Source organism: Myotis lucifugus, unplaced genomic scaffold, assembly GCF_000147115.1.
Source record: "Myotis lucifugus unplaced genomic scaffold, Myoluc2.0 scaffold_38, whole genome shotgun sequence".
Classification (NCBI taxonomy): Eukaryota; Metazoa; Chordata; class Mammalia; order Chiroptera; family Vespertilionidae; genus Myotis; species Myotis lucifugus.
In genome coordinates, this window is record NW_005871086.1 from 887803 (window position 1) to 906294 (window position 18492).

General features: G+C 41.4%; 2 protein-coding genes across 4 annotated transcripts in view; both read right to left on the minus strand.

Annotated features, from left to right (window-relative positions):
- Positions 1–7622: 7622 nt before the first annotated feature.
- Positions 7623–8066, minus strand: RAM1 (epididymal secretory protein E3-beta). The gene has a single exon (XM_023752844.1). The coding sequence runs from the start codon at positions 8064–8066 to the stop codon at positions 7623–7625; it is 444 nt and encodes a 147-aa protein (XP_023608612.1).
- Positions 8067–10989: 2923 nt separating this feature from the next.
- The window catches only part of LOC106694322 (ribonuclease 4-like), a 73394-nt gene continuing 65891 nt past the window's right edge, over positions 10990–18492 (minus strand). For all 3 annotated transcript variants that reach the window (XM_023752878.1, XM_023752877.1, XM_006087432.3), the window contains exon 2: positions 10990–12301. In XM_023752878.1, the coding sequence (XP_023608646.1) occupies positions 11844–12284 (441 nt within the window). In that variant the 5' untranslated portion in view covers positions 12285–12301 and the 3' untranslated portion in view covers positions 10990–11843. The remainder of the gene's footprint in view (positions 12302–18492) is intronic.

The following is an 18492-nucleotide window of genomic DNA, read 5'->3' on the forward strand; positions in this document are numbered from 1 at the left end:
TTAGCTTGCTGCTGGGGTCCGACAGATCGGGACTGGGTGAGATGGGCTGAACACGCACTGGAGTCCTCCTGTGTTCCTCCCTGGCCCCAATTGTGCACCAGTGGGGTTCCTTGGCCTGTCCTGCACCCTCTCGCAATCCAGGACCCCTTGGGGGATGTTGGAGAGCCAGTTTTGGCCTGTTCCCCACAGGCCAGTCCGAGGGACCCCACTGGTGCATGAATCCGTGCACTGGGCCTCTATTCTACATAATAAATCCCTCCCCCTTTCCTTCTCCCAAAGAAAAGTTGTTCCAGACCCAAAATAATTCTTTCATTACTAGCTTTGTTGCCCATCTTGCTTCCTATAAACCTTCCATTTTGTACAACCCCTCAGAGCACCCTTCTAATTGCTAGATATGATGCTGCCAGATTTATGAATTGTGTAATAAAGCCAATTAGGTCTTCAAATTTATTCCATTGAATTTTGTTTTTTGAAAGGTGGGAGGGATCACCATGAATTGGAACTTACAGGCTTCTCAATAGTCATGGAACTAAATTGAGATATAAACACAGGACAGTAGCAATAAGTAAGGAAAGAGTTTCAGTGGCTGAAATGTGTGATGGTATATTCCTATATCTGTATGTGGCTAGGTATGACTGCTGTTAAAAGAAAAGTGAAGTGAATGATAGGAGATGAGACCATAGAGGTGAGCAGACCGATTATGGAAGAGATTATATGCTGTACTAAAGAAAGTTGATATTTCTTGTAGGATATGCATCTAGTATACATGAAAAATTCCAAAATTTGGACGGCATAATCATGCTGGTGATCATGAAGATCACAAATGTTGCAAATTAATTTTATTCATTAGTGTTTTGGTTGCAATCAAACAAGCAATTTGAGGTAACTTAAGGGGGAAAAAGTGTAAATGGTGGTGAGAGTAGGGTGGGGATTTATTGGAAGAATGTGGGAGAAATTACAATATGAAAAAAATATAGCAGAATTGGTCTTTGGAAATACCTGGAACCCAATAAGTTTAGGTAAACTGAGGATCAGGGATTAATGGACATAAATCCACTTCAAATTGTTTTTTTAAACCTTATATCACTACTTGAAATTCAGACTCTGAGGACAGTGTAGGGGAGAAAAAAAATCTTTGTTTTTTGTCCTTCTAGGTTCTCAGATAAAGCCTCTGTAACAAAAGACAGATTAACAAGAGAAAAACAAACAAGTTATTAGCATGGATATCTCATACACACATGAGAAAAACTCAAAGATGAGTAACTCAAAGATGTTGCTAAAACTTGGAGTTACATACCATCTTCAGCTAAAATAAAGGAAGAAGAGTGTGGGAGAGGCAAGTTATGGACAGGTGCTATTAGGTTTGCGTTGACTGGAGCCAGGCCCAGAGAGTTTAAGAAATTTTATTGTATTCTCTCACAGCAGGCTGAGACCAATGTGTCAGTGTCAGCAACCAAGAGTAGGGAGTGTGGGACATTTATATCTCCTGTGGAGGTCAGAGCAACCGTTTGGACTGGTTGTTGGCGGGAGGCTGAGTGTAGGTGGTTTACTGGAAACTGGAAGCCATTAGTCATATCTTGCAAAATCTGGAATGAGAATAACAGGAAAACCGCAGGGAGAGTGGGAGCCCCAAATGGGGTAAAATGGAAAAGTACTGAGCCCAGGGGAAAAGTAGAAAATATGCCTAACAGCCCAGCATTTCTCCCTTCCCTGTTAGCTGACGTTTCTGTAAACTGGGGTTGATGGAGGCTGATTTCATTCTTATGTAGCTTCTTCATGCTTAGGTGGGATGTAGAGATGTTCATAATTAGTCAGTGATTGAGGGAGGGGCTGATATCTAGTATAGGTCTGGAATAGCATCAGTGACAAAGAAAAAGCACAGTAAACTAGGATTTTTTAAAATGTAACTCTTTGCATTCTCCATTAATAAGAGTTTATTGTGACTTAGAGTCATCTTTTTCTTCTTGGTACAGAGAGGGAAACACCCTTACAAATACAAATTATATATATATATATATATATATATACACACACACAGAAACATCTGCACAGCATATGTTTCAACGGACCTGGCATATATAGCATACTGTTCTTAATATGTTTGCTCCCTTTAGCGCCATGTGTTTTAACCAAGGTCACCTCTCCGAGAAAGGTTGTTTTCCCAGGTGGGGATCTTTCCCTGAGGTTAGGGAGGGGATACAACCCCTTAATTAAGTGCCAGGCGGGTAGTTAAGCTACATAATCTTGACTCCCTGGAATGGAGATAAGAAACGCCCTAACCTTTGTAATAGAAATTGACAGGATTAAAATCAGCTGGTATAAATACGCATGTAACAAGACAATAATCATCAGAACCTCATCAGTTCCTAACCAGAGCTCCGACCAGAACTTTGGCTGGAAATCCTGGCTATAGGTCCTGACTAGGCTGCTGATCAACTGAAGGCTGTCTTCGTGTCATTCCTTCTTCGCCGACTCCGTCCACACCTTTGGGGACCCCTGGACCCGCTGGGATTGGACCCCAGCACCTTACAAATACAAATTATATATATATATATGTATATACACACTAGAGGCCCGGTGCACAAAAATTTGTGCACTCGGGGCGGGGGAGGAGCGGGTCCCTCAGCCCGACCTGTGCCCTCTCGCAGTCTGGGACCCCTTGGGAGATAACGACCTGCTGGCTTAGGCCTGCTCCCAGGTGGCAGAGGGCAGGCCCAATCCCTAGGTGCAGCCCCTGGTCAGGCTCAGAGCAGGGCTAATTGGGGAGTTGGGGTGCCGCCCCCTGTCATGCACAGAGCAGGGCAGATTGGGAGGTTGCGATGCCAACCTCAGTCATGCTCAGGGTAGGGTCGATTTGGGGGTCGGAGCACCGCCCCCTGTCACACTCAAGGCAGGGTCGATGGGGAGGTTGTGGTGCCATCCCCTGTCACTCACAGAGCAGGGCCCATCAGGGGGGGGTTGGGGCTCTGCACCCTGTCACACACAGAGCAGGGCTGATCAGGGGGTTGGGGCGCCTCACCCTGTCAGGAACAGAGCAGGGTGGATAGGGAGGTTTTGGCCCCACCCCCTGTCACACACAGAGCTGCAGGGCAATCAGGGGGTTTGGTCACTGCCCCCTGTCATGCTGATCCTGGTGATGGGAGGCATATTACCCTTTTACTATATAGGATAGAGGCCTGGTGCATGGGTGGGGGCCGGCTGGTTTGCCCTGAAGGGTGTCCTGGATCAGGGTGGGGGTCCCGCTGGGTGCCTGGCCAGCCTGGGTGAGAGGCTGATGGCTGTTTGCAGCTGGTCACACCCCCTTCAGGGCGGGGGTCCCCACTGGGGTGCCTGGCCAGTCTGGGTGAGGGCCTGAGGGCTGTTTTCAGGTTGGCGGGTGACTGAAGCTCCCAACTGCTCCTTTTTTTCTTTTTTTTTTTTATTCTGGGCCAGCTTTAGCTCTGAGGCTTGGCTCCAGCTCTGAAGCCTTGGCTGCTGAAAGCAGGTATCTGGTTTGTTTGGGTTCTATAATCGAAACACCATTTCAACTCCAACTCTGAGATCCTGGCTGGCTGAAAGCAGGTTTCTGGGGTTTTGTTTAGCTTCTATATTTGTTACAATGTTTCAAACTGCAAGCTCAGAGGCCGGCAGCGGCAGGCGGGGAACGTTGGAGTCCTCCGTCACTGAAGCAAGCAAGCCTCATGTTCGCTTCAAGCTGCCTGGCTGCCAGCCGCCATCTTGGCTGGCAGTTAATTTGCATATTGCCCTGATTAGCCAATGGGAAGGGTAGCGGAGGTATGGCTAATTACCATGTTTCTCTTTTATTAGGTAGGATATGGATATATATATATATATATATATATATATATATATATATATATATAACTAAATTACCCTGCAAAAGTGTCTACAAAATAAACATCCAAACCTGTGGAGAATTTTTATTTTATTTAGCCAAATTGACAACATATGCAGGGAACAAGAACTCAAATATCTGGAGAATAGCAGCTTCCTTTATGCATTTGCAATTAAGAAAGAAAAATAAGGAAGAGGTGAGAGAAAACAAGGTGGTGATTGGATTACACAGGGGTCCTCAAACTTTTTAAACAGGGGGCCAGTTCACTGTCCCTCAGACATTCCACACATGCGCACTGCGGGCCCGGGACGAGTCGGCTGCTAAGCAGGACAGGCAGCGGTGGCAAAAACACCCTGCGGGCCAGATAAATGTTTTTGGCAGGCCGCATGTGACCTGTGGGCCGTAGTTTGAGGACCTCTGGATTACAGGATAGTTAACAAGATTATATGCCTTCTTGAGGGTGTTACTGCTCATTTCAAAGGTAGATGCACACACACACAAATGGACAGGGCTTACATAAGTGACTTTTTACTAAACAGTTAATGCCTGTGGCTGACTACCCACCATGACCTGCCGAATTAGGAATTTATGATCAGATCACCATAGGAGTTTACTCTCCATAGACCCTCTTTTTTTAATTCACAAATGAGTAACTTATACTCTGCTTTCAGAACTTCTCCTTTGTCTGCTGTTTCTCAGAATAATTCTTAAGTCAAAGGGGCATACATTAGGGTGGTATATTCTAGTCTTCTACAAGAGTGTCCAGTTAGCTTTGCTTGACTCTCATGATCCTCACTTGGCTCTGTAGAGGACATTGGAAATCTGGATGGACAGCCTCACCAAACTGCACATGGAAAGGGAAAGGATAATTCCCTAAGGGAAGTGAATATGCAGCTATCCAAATGGGGGTAAGTGGTTATGAGAATGCTCAAGAAACAACAACACATGCTATTTATACTAAATACACTTAAATATATTTTCTTCCTGTTTTGAACCAACATCTTTTCACCCTTTCATAAAAGCATCTTTTAAAGAATTTTTTAAATGAGGTATTTGTGAAACTCCCCTATAGGAGACCAGAATAGGTCACCCTAAAATATGCCAGTACATTTTGAAACAGCATTTATCAAATGAGAAAAAACAATCAGTATTCTCCATACGTGAACTGATCATTGAGGAAGAACTACTGGGTTGACACTAGTCTCTTGTGAGTTTGGTTGGTATAGGTCTGTGGTCGGCAAACTGAGGCTCGCGAGCCACATGCGGCTCTTTGGCCTCTTGAGTGTGGCTCTTCCTAAGCCTTAGGAGTACCCTAATTAAGTTAATGACAATGTACCTACCTATATAGTTTAAGTTTAAAAAATTTGGCTCTCAAAAGAAATTTCAATTGTTGTACTGTTTATATTTGGCTCTGTTGACTAATGAGTTTGCCGACCGGTGGACCTATAGTTTGCCGACCTATACTATAGGTCATCATCTCCCAGGTGTCTGCTCATCCCCAGGTGCTCTGAAAAACTGCAAAGCTGAGGAACTGTCCTTGAAACATGATGACCAAGCTACATTTATTGATTATTCATTGAGATCTGAGTTATAGGCAGGTGTGCAGTCACCTAGTTGAAATGTTAATACCATGACCCTTTCTGTAATTGTTTCAAGGCTGGAATCATTCCATAATACAGGAGGCTAAAGAACACAAGGTACTATGCTTTAATGTTTGGTATGTCTTCTCCCCATACCTGCCTTAGGCAAAGTTACATGAAGCGAATATTTCTCTTACTCTGTATCTCTCTCCCTCACTTAGCAAACAGAATTCTAGTGGACTATACTTACTGTGTCCTCAACATTTCATCCCCCAACTTACTTCCTCTTCCTTACAACAAAATTTAAGTCTGGAGCCTCATTACTGAGAAGAGTTGCCAACCCCACACTATTTCTCTGTCAAGTGAAAATGATTATTATCAGATAAACTCAATTGTGCTAATATCTTCTGCAGAGTGTATTATTTCTCAAGAAATTACTGCCTTATCCCAGCTAAATTGCATTTGCTTCCTTAGAGATATTTTTTAAAAATATGTTTTTATTGATTTTAGAGAGAGAGGAGGGGAAAGTAAGAGAGAAATAGAAACATCAATGATGATAGAGAATCATTGATTGGCTGCCTCATGCAGGCCCTCTACTGGGAATCAAACCTGAAACACTGGCATGTGAGCAGGAATTGAACAGTGAACTCATGGTTCATGGGTCCACAATCAACCACTGAGCAACAGCAGCCGGGCCTTAGTGATATTCTTAATAAATGAGTCCAGTAGGATTCTCCATCATTCCTTAGCCAATGGGGAAGGTTCTTTATAATTTTGGGAATTTATAGGTTTCATACTGATGACAGCCTGTGTTTTTATATTAGAAATCTCTATCTTCTGAAGGCAGGGAGAAGAGATGATTGATGGGCACTTGTGATGTTGATTTTATCTAAGTCAAAAAGAAAGTACCAAGCCAAAAGATGGGAAAGGAAGAAGACCAATGTAGATAGAGCACACACTATGAGCTAGGACCATAGTACATGTTATACTAAATCAGCTCTGCCCATCCCCACATTCCCAAGCTGAGTGAAATTCAGCATGTCAACACAACCATTGGCTGGGTCACAACTTTTCCCCAACTAGTACATAAACGTTTACATTCTCATCATACGCATAAGCATATTACACACATATAACACCTTAAACTACACACAGCAAAATCTCATCCAAGTATAATCTATATATAATACTTATACCAATCACCACACATACTCTGCACATATAACATATAAATGTCACACACATTGGAATTATATAATTTATTGTGAAGGGAGGATCATTCAGCTTGGGTAGGTATAAGAAATCAATACCAGGAAAATTCCTGGGTTAGTGAAAAAGAGATGCCATGTGAGCTGAATCATATATATATACCTGGTGCATGAAATTTGTGCACTGGGGTGGGGGGTTGTCCCTCAGTCCAGCCTGCACCCTCTCCAATCTGGGACCCCTCAGGGGATGTCCGACTGCCGGTTTAGGAAATCCCTCTCACAATCTGGGACTGTTGGCACCTAACCACTCGCCTGCCTGCCTGCCTGATTGCCTGTAACCACTTCTGCCTGCCAGCTTGATCACCCCCTAACCATTCCCTTGCTGGCCTGATTGATACCTAACTGCTCCCCTGCCAGCCCGATCGCCCCCAACAGCCCTCCCCTACAGGCCTGGTCCCCCCCAACTGCCCTCCCCTGCCAGCCATCTTGTGACAATGTGGGGGCGGCCATCTTGTAATGTGAGGGTGTGGGGGTCAATTTGCATATTACCTCTTTATTATATAGGATATATATGCATATATATGCATATATGATTCAGCATATGATTCAGTATATATATTATTATATATACTATTATTATTATTGATAATAATAAAAGCATAATATTCTAATTAGACCAGACGGTCGGACGACCTTCCGGACAAAGCCGAGGCTGCGAGGGCCGAGCCCCTTGCAAGAATTTTATATATATATATATATATATATATATATATATATATATATAATGGTAGAGCAGGTAAATGACAACAGAAGGGTATTCCAGGCAAAGAACCAACATAGGCAAAGTTATAATATTAAGAAACAATGTGATACATAACTCTAAGTGGTTGGAAAACATTGGCACATAAATGCAAAGTAGTGATTAGTAAGGGCTATTCATGTGGGCAGGGCCCACCACTTGGGAAACACTCATCACTCTACTAAAACCAGGGCATGTGGTTAGAGGCTACTGATAACCTCTAACAGCCGGATGTCCTCTATGCTATCAACAAACCCGTTCATGCCACAATGGAATTCAATGTAGCTGTAACTCCTGTGCTCTTTGTAGCCCTTTTTGTTATTCCTCCGGTAACACTTGATTATTTTGAAGGGATACTGGGCCCATATATATACATTTCTGTAGCGATCTCTCCAGTTCCTGATGCATATGTGCTCGATTTTGTGCCAGAAGGTATAGATGAAGATGTGATCGTTCCTGTCTTTCGGAGCTTCTCTTTCTCTCATGAGATCATTGCATCTGTACTCATTGAATTCCCAGCTTGTGCTCAGGTGGTGCTGTTTCATGAATTCCCTCCAGGAAAGGTTCTGGCTGTGTACATGGAGCCCACATAAGGGGAACAGCAGGAGCAAGAGAGGACCTGGGACCTTCAGAGAGGAGGACATCTCAGTCACCAGGATCACCTGTGGGTCTACATGGAAGAGAGGAAAACATAATTGCAACACTGCCCTGAGCTGAGCTCCACCTTAAAATTCCATTATAGATATTTAGGCTCAATTTTACCATTTGGTTCCAAACTAGAAGATGATAAATCTCATTAGATAATAACATTTTCAAGAACTGAAAATATGCTAGAGCCCGAGTGAGACAAGCACAAAATTGTAGAAAATAGATGTTTATTTTGAGAATTCCAAACACCTCTTCACCCAAAACAAGGAGCACTCTAGCTAGCTCTGTTTTACAGTCCAGATGGGTTCTCATAAGAAAATGTGTCTGAAAGAGAATGTTATTTTAAATTTTATGTCTGTGAAGTAGAAAAGATTGTCACCCTTTAAAGCAGTGGTTCTCAACCTTCCTAATGCCGCGACCCTTTAATACAGTTCCTCATGTTATGGTGACCCCCAATTTCATTGTTACAAATTGAACATAATTAAAGCATAGTGATTAATCACAAAAACAATATGTAATTATGTATGTGTTTTCCGATGGTCTTTAGGTGACCCCTGTGAAAGGGTCGTTCGACTCCCAAAGGGGTCGCGACCCACAGGTTGAGAACCACTGCTTTAAAGGAATGTAGAAGATGAGTAGACTTGGGAAACATTTTCCAAGCAGGAAGCTTTGGCTCCCTGAAATCCCAGGCTGCAATTAAAACTGACTCTTCAAGTGGTGCTTATCTCATCTTGACTTCCTCATAGCACTTTCCCAATGCCTGCCTGAAACATGGTAGCACTTCTGACTGCCCACTTGCCTTCTCTGAGGCCATTTTCCTAAATCATGCTGAATGATCTTGATTTGCCATTAAGAATACCATCATAAAGAAAATGCAGTTTTGAAACAGTGTTCTAAGCAACCAAATACCAAGATCAAAACTGCCCTCACAGGAGCTACTCTGGTCAAAATCAGGGCCTAGAGATGTTTGAAAAAGTTTCCCCTTTAAACCAGCTCCCTGTCCTCGGTTAGCACAAGGAGTTAACCTGGCCCTACAGAAACTCTAACCTGATTCTCAGTATCTCAGAATTGGTGTCCTCAAATGAGCCTAATAGTAGCTCCCTTATGACCTGTGAGAGTCTAATGGGATTTGTGTGACAGCACTTTTGGGGATCTCTAGTCCTCTATCAAGCACAGAACAAAGGATAGGCAGGTTCTCATTTGTGCCAACCTATCCCTAGTTCAAAAGGCCTAAACAGGATGAGAAGACCAAGATTTAAGCTGCTTCAATGTATTATGCTTGAAAATATTGGGGAGGAAGGGAGGTGTGAATTAGTTAGATTAATGCTGAGTTAAATTCAGATCACTGCATTCTCAACTCTACCACCTAGAAGGTCAAGCAAACCCCTTCCACTGTTTCTGGGCCTTCCCCCAGCCATGCTCAGTACCAACCCTTCTAACTCTAACTTGCCCTATTCAGATTCCATACTCACCTTCACAGGTCCGTGGGGATTAGTGTGTGAATCTAAAGGGCAGAGTCAGTGTCCTTTCCCTTTTCTTAGAGATAAGAAGTCTGAGGCAGTGAAGAAAGGAATAGATGTGGGAGGGGCAATGTTCCAACTGATTGGCAGTGGTGGAGGAAGAGGGGACAGCCTTACTCTGTGCACCTGTTTATCTCCTCATCTAGAACACTGGGGGTCACTCTGAGAAGAGCCTGGAGCAAAGGGGTCATACATCAAAGACAGTCCTCTAGGTACAAAGGAATGGCAAGGCCCTGGGGGCAGGAGTTAAAGAACAAAATTCAACCAAGTAAGTTTGGAGATCTAATTGGCTGTATTAAGCAATTCAGGAATTGGGCAGCATGCCTTCTAGCAACCAGAAAGGTGCTTTGGTGAGTTGTACAAAATGGAAGGTTTTTATAGGCAGAAAGACAGTGGGACTATGTACTTAAAGACTGGGTTATTTTAAGCAGGAGACCTTCATTCAGGGGAAGGCAGGGGGTCATATCAGGCAGATTACCTTACCAGTGCTGATCAGGAAATTCCAAATTAAGTGGTTTATAATTCCATCTCTGGAAAAGGCTGAAAGTGAAATTTGGTTACTTAGTAAGTTTTTGTTGGTGTCATGGCGTAACAAACATGACACACACTTTTATTCATGATTTTTCATGCTTATGATTTTTTTGACTTTACAATGGTGTGAAAGAAATATGCATTCAGTAGAAACTGGCTGGGCTAAGCTACGATGTTCAGTAGTGTTGAAAAGAATGGAGGTGAAAACAGTCCAAAATGGAGTCACATTAGCTTGATTGTAATGATTCTTTCACAATGCATATGTATACTGAATCAGGTTGCACACCTTAAATATAAACAATGTATATCTGCTATAATTTAAGTATTTTCAGTTTAATCCTTTCTCTCTCTCTCTCTCTCTCTCTCACACACACACACACACACACACACGCAAACGCACACACATATACACATGCGCGCGCACACACTCTTAGATGCATACTTCCCTTCTTTAGCTGCTGGTGTCTTCATACATCTCTGCTCCCCAATTTGTTTCAAAACATTCAAAGGGAGAAGGGAGTGGTGTGAGAATAGTCTTTAGTAAAAACACAGATGTTTCTGTGTCCTGGTCATAGATCCTATAGGCTTTTTTTCATGGGCCAGTTTTTGAGGGTATTAAGGTGTTGGTGCATGTTTATAAACTAGAAAATAAGAGGGTAGAAGAAAAAAAAATCCCACACAAGAACAATAGCACCATCTTCACAGATATCTGTAGTTTAAGTTTTTGTTTAAAATATATTTTAATTGATTTCAGAGAGGAAGAGCAATAGAAACATCAATGATGAGAGAGAATCACTGATTGGTTGCCTCCTGCATGCCCCACAAGGGGGACTGGCCTGCAACCAGGCATGTGCCCTGACCAGGAATTGAACTGTTGATCTCCTGGCTCATAGGTCGATGCTCAACCACTGAGCCATGCTGGCTGGGCTTGAGTTCTTTATTAAATGGAAAACATGAAAAGTCTTTCCAGTCAGGTAGAGTGAATGAGTCTTAATGATCTAGTCTAGTGCATTGTTAATACTCTGACTTGCTACAGTGATAGAAAAGTTTGGGAAGAGAAAAAATATTCTTTGTATCATAATCTTATTAGACCCAAACATAACAAGGTTGCCAAATTACAGACAGAGCTCTCATTTTGCCAGTTCATATTTCCAAATTTTTAATGCTTCCCCCAACAGCTGACTGCTGGGAATACCAGAAAGCAGATACTTTCAAAAACACTCCTTGTGATGAAGTAGAAAAAGTCCTGGATTAGTAGCCAGTTGAAGTGGATTATTTTGCTTCAGCTTTTCCACTAACTTCATGTTCTTCAGCAAATCCTTTAATTTTGGGCCTTATATGTAGCGACATCAACATTACAGGGTGTGATGGTATTAAAATGAGATAACTGAGATGGAAGCACCTTAAAATACTTGAAATGCTATATCATACATATAATGATTACATTCCAGAGGATAGGATGTTGAGAGGGTTAAGCTGACCAGTATTATAAAAGGAAGCAGAAGAATTTACTGAAAAGTTTATTATAGAAAAGCCCACACCCAAATTAAGTTTATGCCTCCATTTCTCTTTGATACATTTAAGAGAATTGGTTATATAGAGAAAAAGAAGTAGACATAACCAGAGAAGACAGAACCTGAGACAGCTCAAATGCATTACTCATTGCTATTCAAGGAGTAAGTTAAAGGCCAACCACGGGCCATAACCCCTGCAGGGTAGCATCTAGCCGTCAAAGTGCACAGGCACTGGGGGGTTACCCTCACAGGCAATGACAACACGCCTAGTGCTGGCCCTGGCCCCATATCTGCAGTTGGGGGCTGGGGAACTTCCTGTATCTCTGCAATCTGTAACACTCATTACACCCTCATGGCAGTTCATCTTGCCATTCTTGCACTGGATGTTGGTGGTGCTGCAGATGCTACGAATGTTCCAGATGTCTTCATGGATGAAGGTGTTGAATTGCTTGCAACGAAACTGAGTCATCCTCCGTCTTTGCATCATCAAGTTACAGTATTTAACATCGCCACCTGTCACTGTAGGATCCACATGTTGCCGCAGGAATCGTTTGTACATGGGCTGGCCATAGGAGGGCTGCACCAGCCCCAGCCCCAACAGGGTCAGCAGCAAGAGCAGAAGCGATGAAAGGGTCTTCAGGAGAGCCATCACTGCCTTGGAGGTGCCTGGAGAGAAACCAAGAGGTAGGAGAAAGGAAGGTAAGAAATGGGCACCAGAGAGAGGTGTTGAGAATGGCAAGCTGATATCTCCTCCACTCTACAGCGTACTCTTTCCTCCCCACTTCTCTGCTCACAACTTTTCTCATCACTGCATCCCCAAGAGTAAAAAGTTTGCAAACATGATCTTCTCTGAAAGCAAGAGCTTTTCTCTTATAGAGAGACGGTGCAGTAGCCAGTACAGTGACTCAGGGCAGAGACTGACGGGCTGGATGTCCAGGTGTATGTGTCCTGTATGGTCAGGGTGTGAAAAGGGAGAAAAGGCAGATCTAAATGAAACTGCAGTTGTCTGTCTCTTGAGGAAATTTTCTAGTCATGTGATCTTTGGAGAGTGTTTGGTTCCCTGGAGACTCTGATTCCCAAAAGTTTGTACAGACAGGATATGCCAATGAGAGTTTATGAACTGGTTTTAATTCCTGACATCTGGAAATTGAGGAAGGTGTGGAAAAGGGATAGAGTAACATTTAGGGTTAGCCTTTCCTTTCATGAGTCTATTTTTTTAAATTAAGTATTTTTTTTCCAATTACAGTTGACCTATCTATATATATAAAGAGGTAATATGTTAATTGGTCCTAACAGTGTCCCAGTCATGACCGGTCAATGGGCTATGTGCACAGAGGAGCTCATGGGCTGGGACGGGGGCGGGGACTTCTGCCCCCAGCAGAGGGGTGTGCAGGCCTGCCCAGCGCTAACATCACACTGCCTTGGAGGCACAGGCCGCTCCCGACGGAGGCACATGCAGGCAAGAGCTAGTGGGCGGGGATGGGCGCAAGGACTTTTTGCATACATACGTGTGTTTGGTTGTCCTTCTGATGCAGACAAATTATGGGATGAGAATAAGTCTCATTTTATTGAAGATTTTTGTTGGAAATTACACCAAAGTGAAGGTGCCTGTATAAACTGTGTAATGCATGCACATAATGAAATTCAAGAGGTATTCACATTACATGGAATGAAATGTTCACATTTCAAATTTCTGGCCTATCTTTTATTAATGACTACAAATACAAGTGATGAATCATATGAGCAACAACAAGCAGAGGTTTTTTAAAAAATATATTTTATTGATTTTTTACTGAGATGAAGGGAGAGGGATAGAGAGCTAAAAACATTGATGAGAGAGAAACATCAATCAGCTGCCTCCTGCACACCTCCTACTGGGGATGTGCCTGCAACCAAGGTACATGCCCTTGACCGGAATCGAACTTGGGATCTTTCAGTGCGCAGGCTGACCCTCCATCCACTAAGCCAAACCGTTTAGGGTGACAGGCAGGGGTTTTGATAAATTCTCTGAATGATGAACAGTTGGCAGCCTTTCAGACTATAACTTCAACCATCAAAGATCAAACTGTACACCCCAAATGCTTTTTCTTGGATGGTCCAGGTGGTCGTGGAAAAACATACCTTTATAAAGTTTTAATACATTATATTAGAGGTCGTGGTGGTACTGTTTTACCCACAGTGTCTATAGGAGTTGCTGCAAATTTACTTCTTGGTGGAAGAACCTTTCATTTCCAATATAAATTACCAATTCCATTAAATGAAACTTCAATTTCTAGACTCGATATAAAGAGTGAAGTTGCTAAAACCATTAAAAAGGCCAAATGTCTCATTATTGATGAATGCACCATGGTATCCAGACATGCTATAAATGCCATAGACAGATTACTAAGAGAAATTATGAATCTGAATGTTGCATTTGGTGAGAAAGTTCTCCTTCTTGGAGGGGATTTTCGACAATGTCTCAGTATTGTACCACATGCAATGTAATCAGCCATAGTACAAACGAGTTTAAAGTACTCTAATGTTTGGGGATGTTTCAGAAAGTTGTCTCTTAAAACAAATATGAGATCAGAGGATTCTACTTATAGTGAATGGTTAGTAAAACTTGGAGATGGCAAACTTGATAGCAGTTTTCATTTAGGAATGTATATTATTGAAATCCCCTGTGAAATGATTTGTAATGGATCTATTATTGAAGCTACCATTGGAAATAGTATATCTATAGATAATATTAAAAAGATATCTAAATGTGCAATTCTTTACCCAAAAAATGAGCACATTCAAAAATAAAATGAAAAAATTTTGGATATATTTGATGGAGATTTTCACACATAATTGAGTGATGATTCCATTGATTCAACAGATGCTGAAAAGGAAAATTTTCCCATTGAATTTCTTAATAGTATCACTCCTTTGGGAATGCCGTGTCATAAATTAAAATTGAAAGTGGGTGCAATCATCATGCTACTGAGAAATCTTAATAGTAAATGGGGTCTTTGTAACGTTACTAGATTTATTATCAAAAGATTACGACCTAACATTATTGAAGCTGATGTATTAACAGGATCTGCAGAGGGAGGGGTTGTTCTGATTCCAAAAATTGATTTGTCCCCATCTGACACTGACCCCCCATTTAAATTAATTCAACAACAGTTCCCCGTGGTGCCAGAATTTGCGATGACTATTAATAAATCACAAGGACAAACTCTAGACAGAGTAGGAATATTCCTACCTGAACCCATGTTTTTGGATATGGTCAGTTATATGTTGCTTTCTCTTGAGTTCAAAGAGCATGTGACGTTAAAGTTAAAGTTGTAAATACTACATCACAAGGGAAATTAGTCAAGCACTCTGAAAGTGTTTTCACTCTTAATGTGGTATAAGAGAGATATTAGAATAAGTTTAGTCAATTTATCAGTCATTTTTGTATCACTGTTGTTTTTATATCATGTTTTTGTTTTTTTAATATCATGTCTTGGTGTTATTATATCATTTTGTTATTGTTTATTTATTAATAAATTTATATATTATTTTATATACATTTTACTAATTTTCTTTCATCTCTGACACTTCTATTATAGAGAAAGGGCAAATAGCAATATTAAAATATTTCCTCTAATTAATTCCCTTTTAATGTGCATGAATTTCATGCACTGGGCCACTAGTAATATTATATTAGTTCTGGTGTACCACATAGTGATTAGACATTTATATATCTTACAAAGTGGTCTCTCCATAAGGCTAGTACCCATTTGACACCATACATAGTTATTACAATGCTATTGACTATATTCCCTATGCTTACATGACACCCCATGGCTATTTGAAAAACTGGCCATGTATATTTCTTAATTATTTGATCTTTTCACTCATGGGGCTATATTTTTTTATGGTATTAAAATCAAGTCTTTTTGGAAATCTTGTTAATCCTATAAAAAACTCACAAAATAAAAATTAGAGTATCCAGCCAAAGGGTTCTGAAGATAGTATATACTGGTTGAGTAAACTAATAAACAAAATGAGGGAATGAATAAATGAAATGAAATGGGTATAGGAAATGAAGATGTTTCCCAGTTTTGTGGAATTAACTGATAAAATAAATCTCAACAACACAATCTCCACAAAGGAGAACTTGGATTGTCTTTTTTCCCTTGCTGTTTCTATGCACAACCTAAAAACTAGGCCTTGGTGATATATTCCATCATCATGCATGTATCATTGATACTGTGTCTGTCTTATCAATAGCTGCTGCTAGTTTTCTGTCCTCTCTAATTGCAGACTCATTTTGTTGGCACTTTTAAAAAAATATATTTTATTGATTTTTTACAGAGAGGAAAGGAGAGGGATAGAGAGTTAGAAACATCGATCAGCTGCCTCCTGCACACTCCCTAGTGGGTAGGTGCCCACAACCAAGGTACATGCCCCTGACTGGAATCGAACCTGGGACCCTTGAGTCCGCAGGCCGACGCTCTATCCACTGAGCCAAACCGGTCAGGGCTTGTTGGCACTTTTGACAGTGGAAAATAAATGTATGATTTATAGAGCTTAAAAACAACAACACAAAAACCAAACAAAAACCTTCAGAGCCACAACAATGAAAGCATTGCCATATAGTGTCAGATCATTGCTTCTGTTGACCAAGAAAAGAAAACCCAGACCTATGTGGCTCTAAAATCAGTGCTTTCCCCACATTTTCTACAGCCTCTCTGTTTCCACTCCCCGAATATTCAGGATATTCAAGACATTTGTGTTCAGAGTTGCTTCTCTCTAGCAAAAGAGTTTAATTAGGGGTGAAACAGGGGGAAGAGTGGAAGTGGGAATTGCTCACCAACACCAGCTAGCTAGATCCTGCCACCTGACGGTCACTCCTGGGATTGGCCTTATAAACTCATGAACTGTGAATCTCCTTGACCATGGCAATAAGGCAGGGCTGACTCACTAGAGCAGCGATTTTCAACCTTTTTCATCTCATGGCACACATAAAGTAAATACTAAAATTCTGCAGTACACCAAAAAATATATTATTTGTCAATCTGACAAAATAAGTAGGTATAATTTTGATTCATTCACACCAGGCAGCTATTGTGTTGGTTGTCACTTTTTAATTTGACAATCTAAGGGAAAAGAGGTCAGTGCTCCTGACTAAATAGTCAGGTATTGCATGTTTTAAAAATTCTTGCAACATACCAGTTGAAAATCGCTGTACTAGAGCAAATAAAATTAATCTCTGACTCAACAGGAAGTGAGCAACCCAAAACAGAAAGGACAATTTTTTGAGGGTCATACAGACCCATTTTTTACACATGAAGTCGAAGGGCTGATCGTAGCTGAAGTCCTGGTTTGATGAATATATGTACTACTGTCCTTTGTTTTCAAAGATGCTGCTTCATGACAGCAGGTCACACTGTCTGGGTGACTGAAATGGCTGATGAGGGACATGCATACCAGTTTCAAACATAACTTCATTCTTTAAAATGCTATCTCCTAGAAAGCTCTATGTCACATACCAGTGCCTATAGCTGTATATATGAGATATGAGAGCAGGGAGAAATGATGCTTAATTATCTCCTCATCCTTAGACTAATGGATAGAATTTCTGAAGGTACATTTAGCACTTGGGTAATAGCTTCATCACAACAATACACTTTGGGTTATTTTCCCCAAATCTAATCTAGCATGGGTAATTTTTCACCTCCGATTTTGCATGGTTTTATCTACTTTTTCTCATCCTGCTTCTTTGTGTCCAAAATATGATTTAGAAAGATAACTGGCTACAGGGATGACCTAAACTATTCATGCAAGAGCAAATCCACAGCCTCAGCCACAATAACCAATTGATTTAACAAGACATCAACAAATATTTGCCAACAGAAGTCCAATGTAGACATCAATGAGAGTATCTTAAGGCTGTAGCTTCAACAGATCATAAAATGATCCCCAAACTATCCCAACATATACTTTTTGGTCAGAGCTTGCCCCAAAGTTTCTCTCCACTCTATGATATTGATTCTCAATAAGAACTTCTTTTGATACTGTGATCCCAAAGACTTAGCTCTGCCACATTAACTATACGATCTTGGGGAAATTAATTCACCTCTCTCAGCATTATTACTCTTAAGTAAGTGAGCATAATAATAAGGTTCACTTAGGGATCTTAGGAAGAATAAATGATAAAATCAATGATAAGTACTTATCATAATGCCAGGTATATGGTAGGTGCTCAGTGTCAGAAACATGCCTCTGATTCAAACTTTATAGAAAAGAAATATCATGTGGCCAGGCAGTTACTGAATTTCCTTAGAGCAAACAGGTTGTGGGGAGTGGGGAGAAGGTATGAGAACTGTGCATGTGGCTGATAGCACATTTTTCCAAGAAGATTCCTCTAAACAAAGGGAGGTGGAGTGAACTAGAAAGGTCTCAGCCAAAATTAAAGAAAAGGGTCTCAGCCAATATTTTAAATGGCAAATGGGAGACAACAAGACCTGGGCGATGTATGAAGAAACAGGTGACCCCATAGGACTCAGCCAATGAGGAACCAAAGGAGGGACTCATAAATAGTCTATGTTCCCCTCCTAACTTGTGTGCCATAGATGGACACCCGCTCTTGAGAGTGTTAGTAAAAGTCTCATTTTTGCCATGTTTCTGTTTCTCAGTCTATCATTTCAAATTCAGACAGGTGAGCCATTTCTCAAAATTTGGGGGCGTGTCTGGGATATCTGTGCCCAGACTAGGAAGGGACCCTGGTTGAAGGGTAGGCAAGTCCCACCCAATTTTTGGTGGCCCTTTGCCTGGGCCCTGTCTCTTTGCAGGGGCCATAGATAAGTCCGAGACTGTTTTTCTTTGGAAGGTGGCGAAAA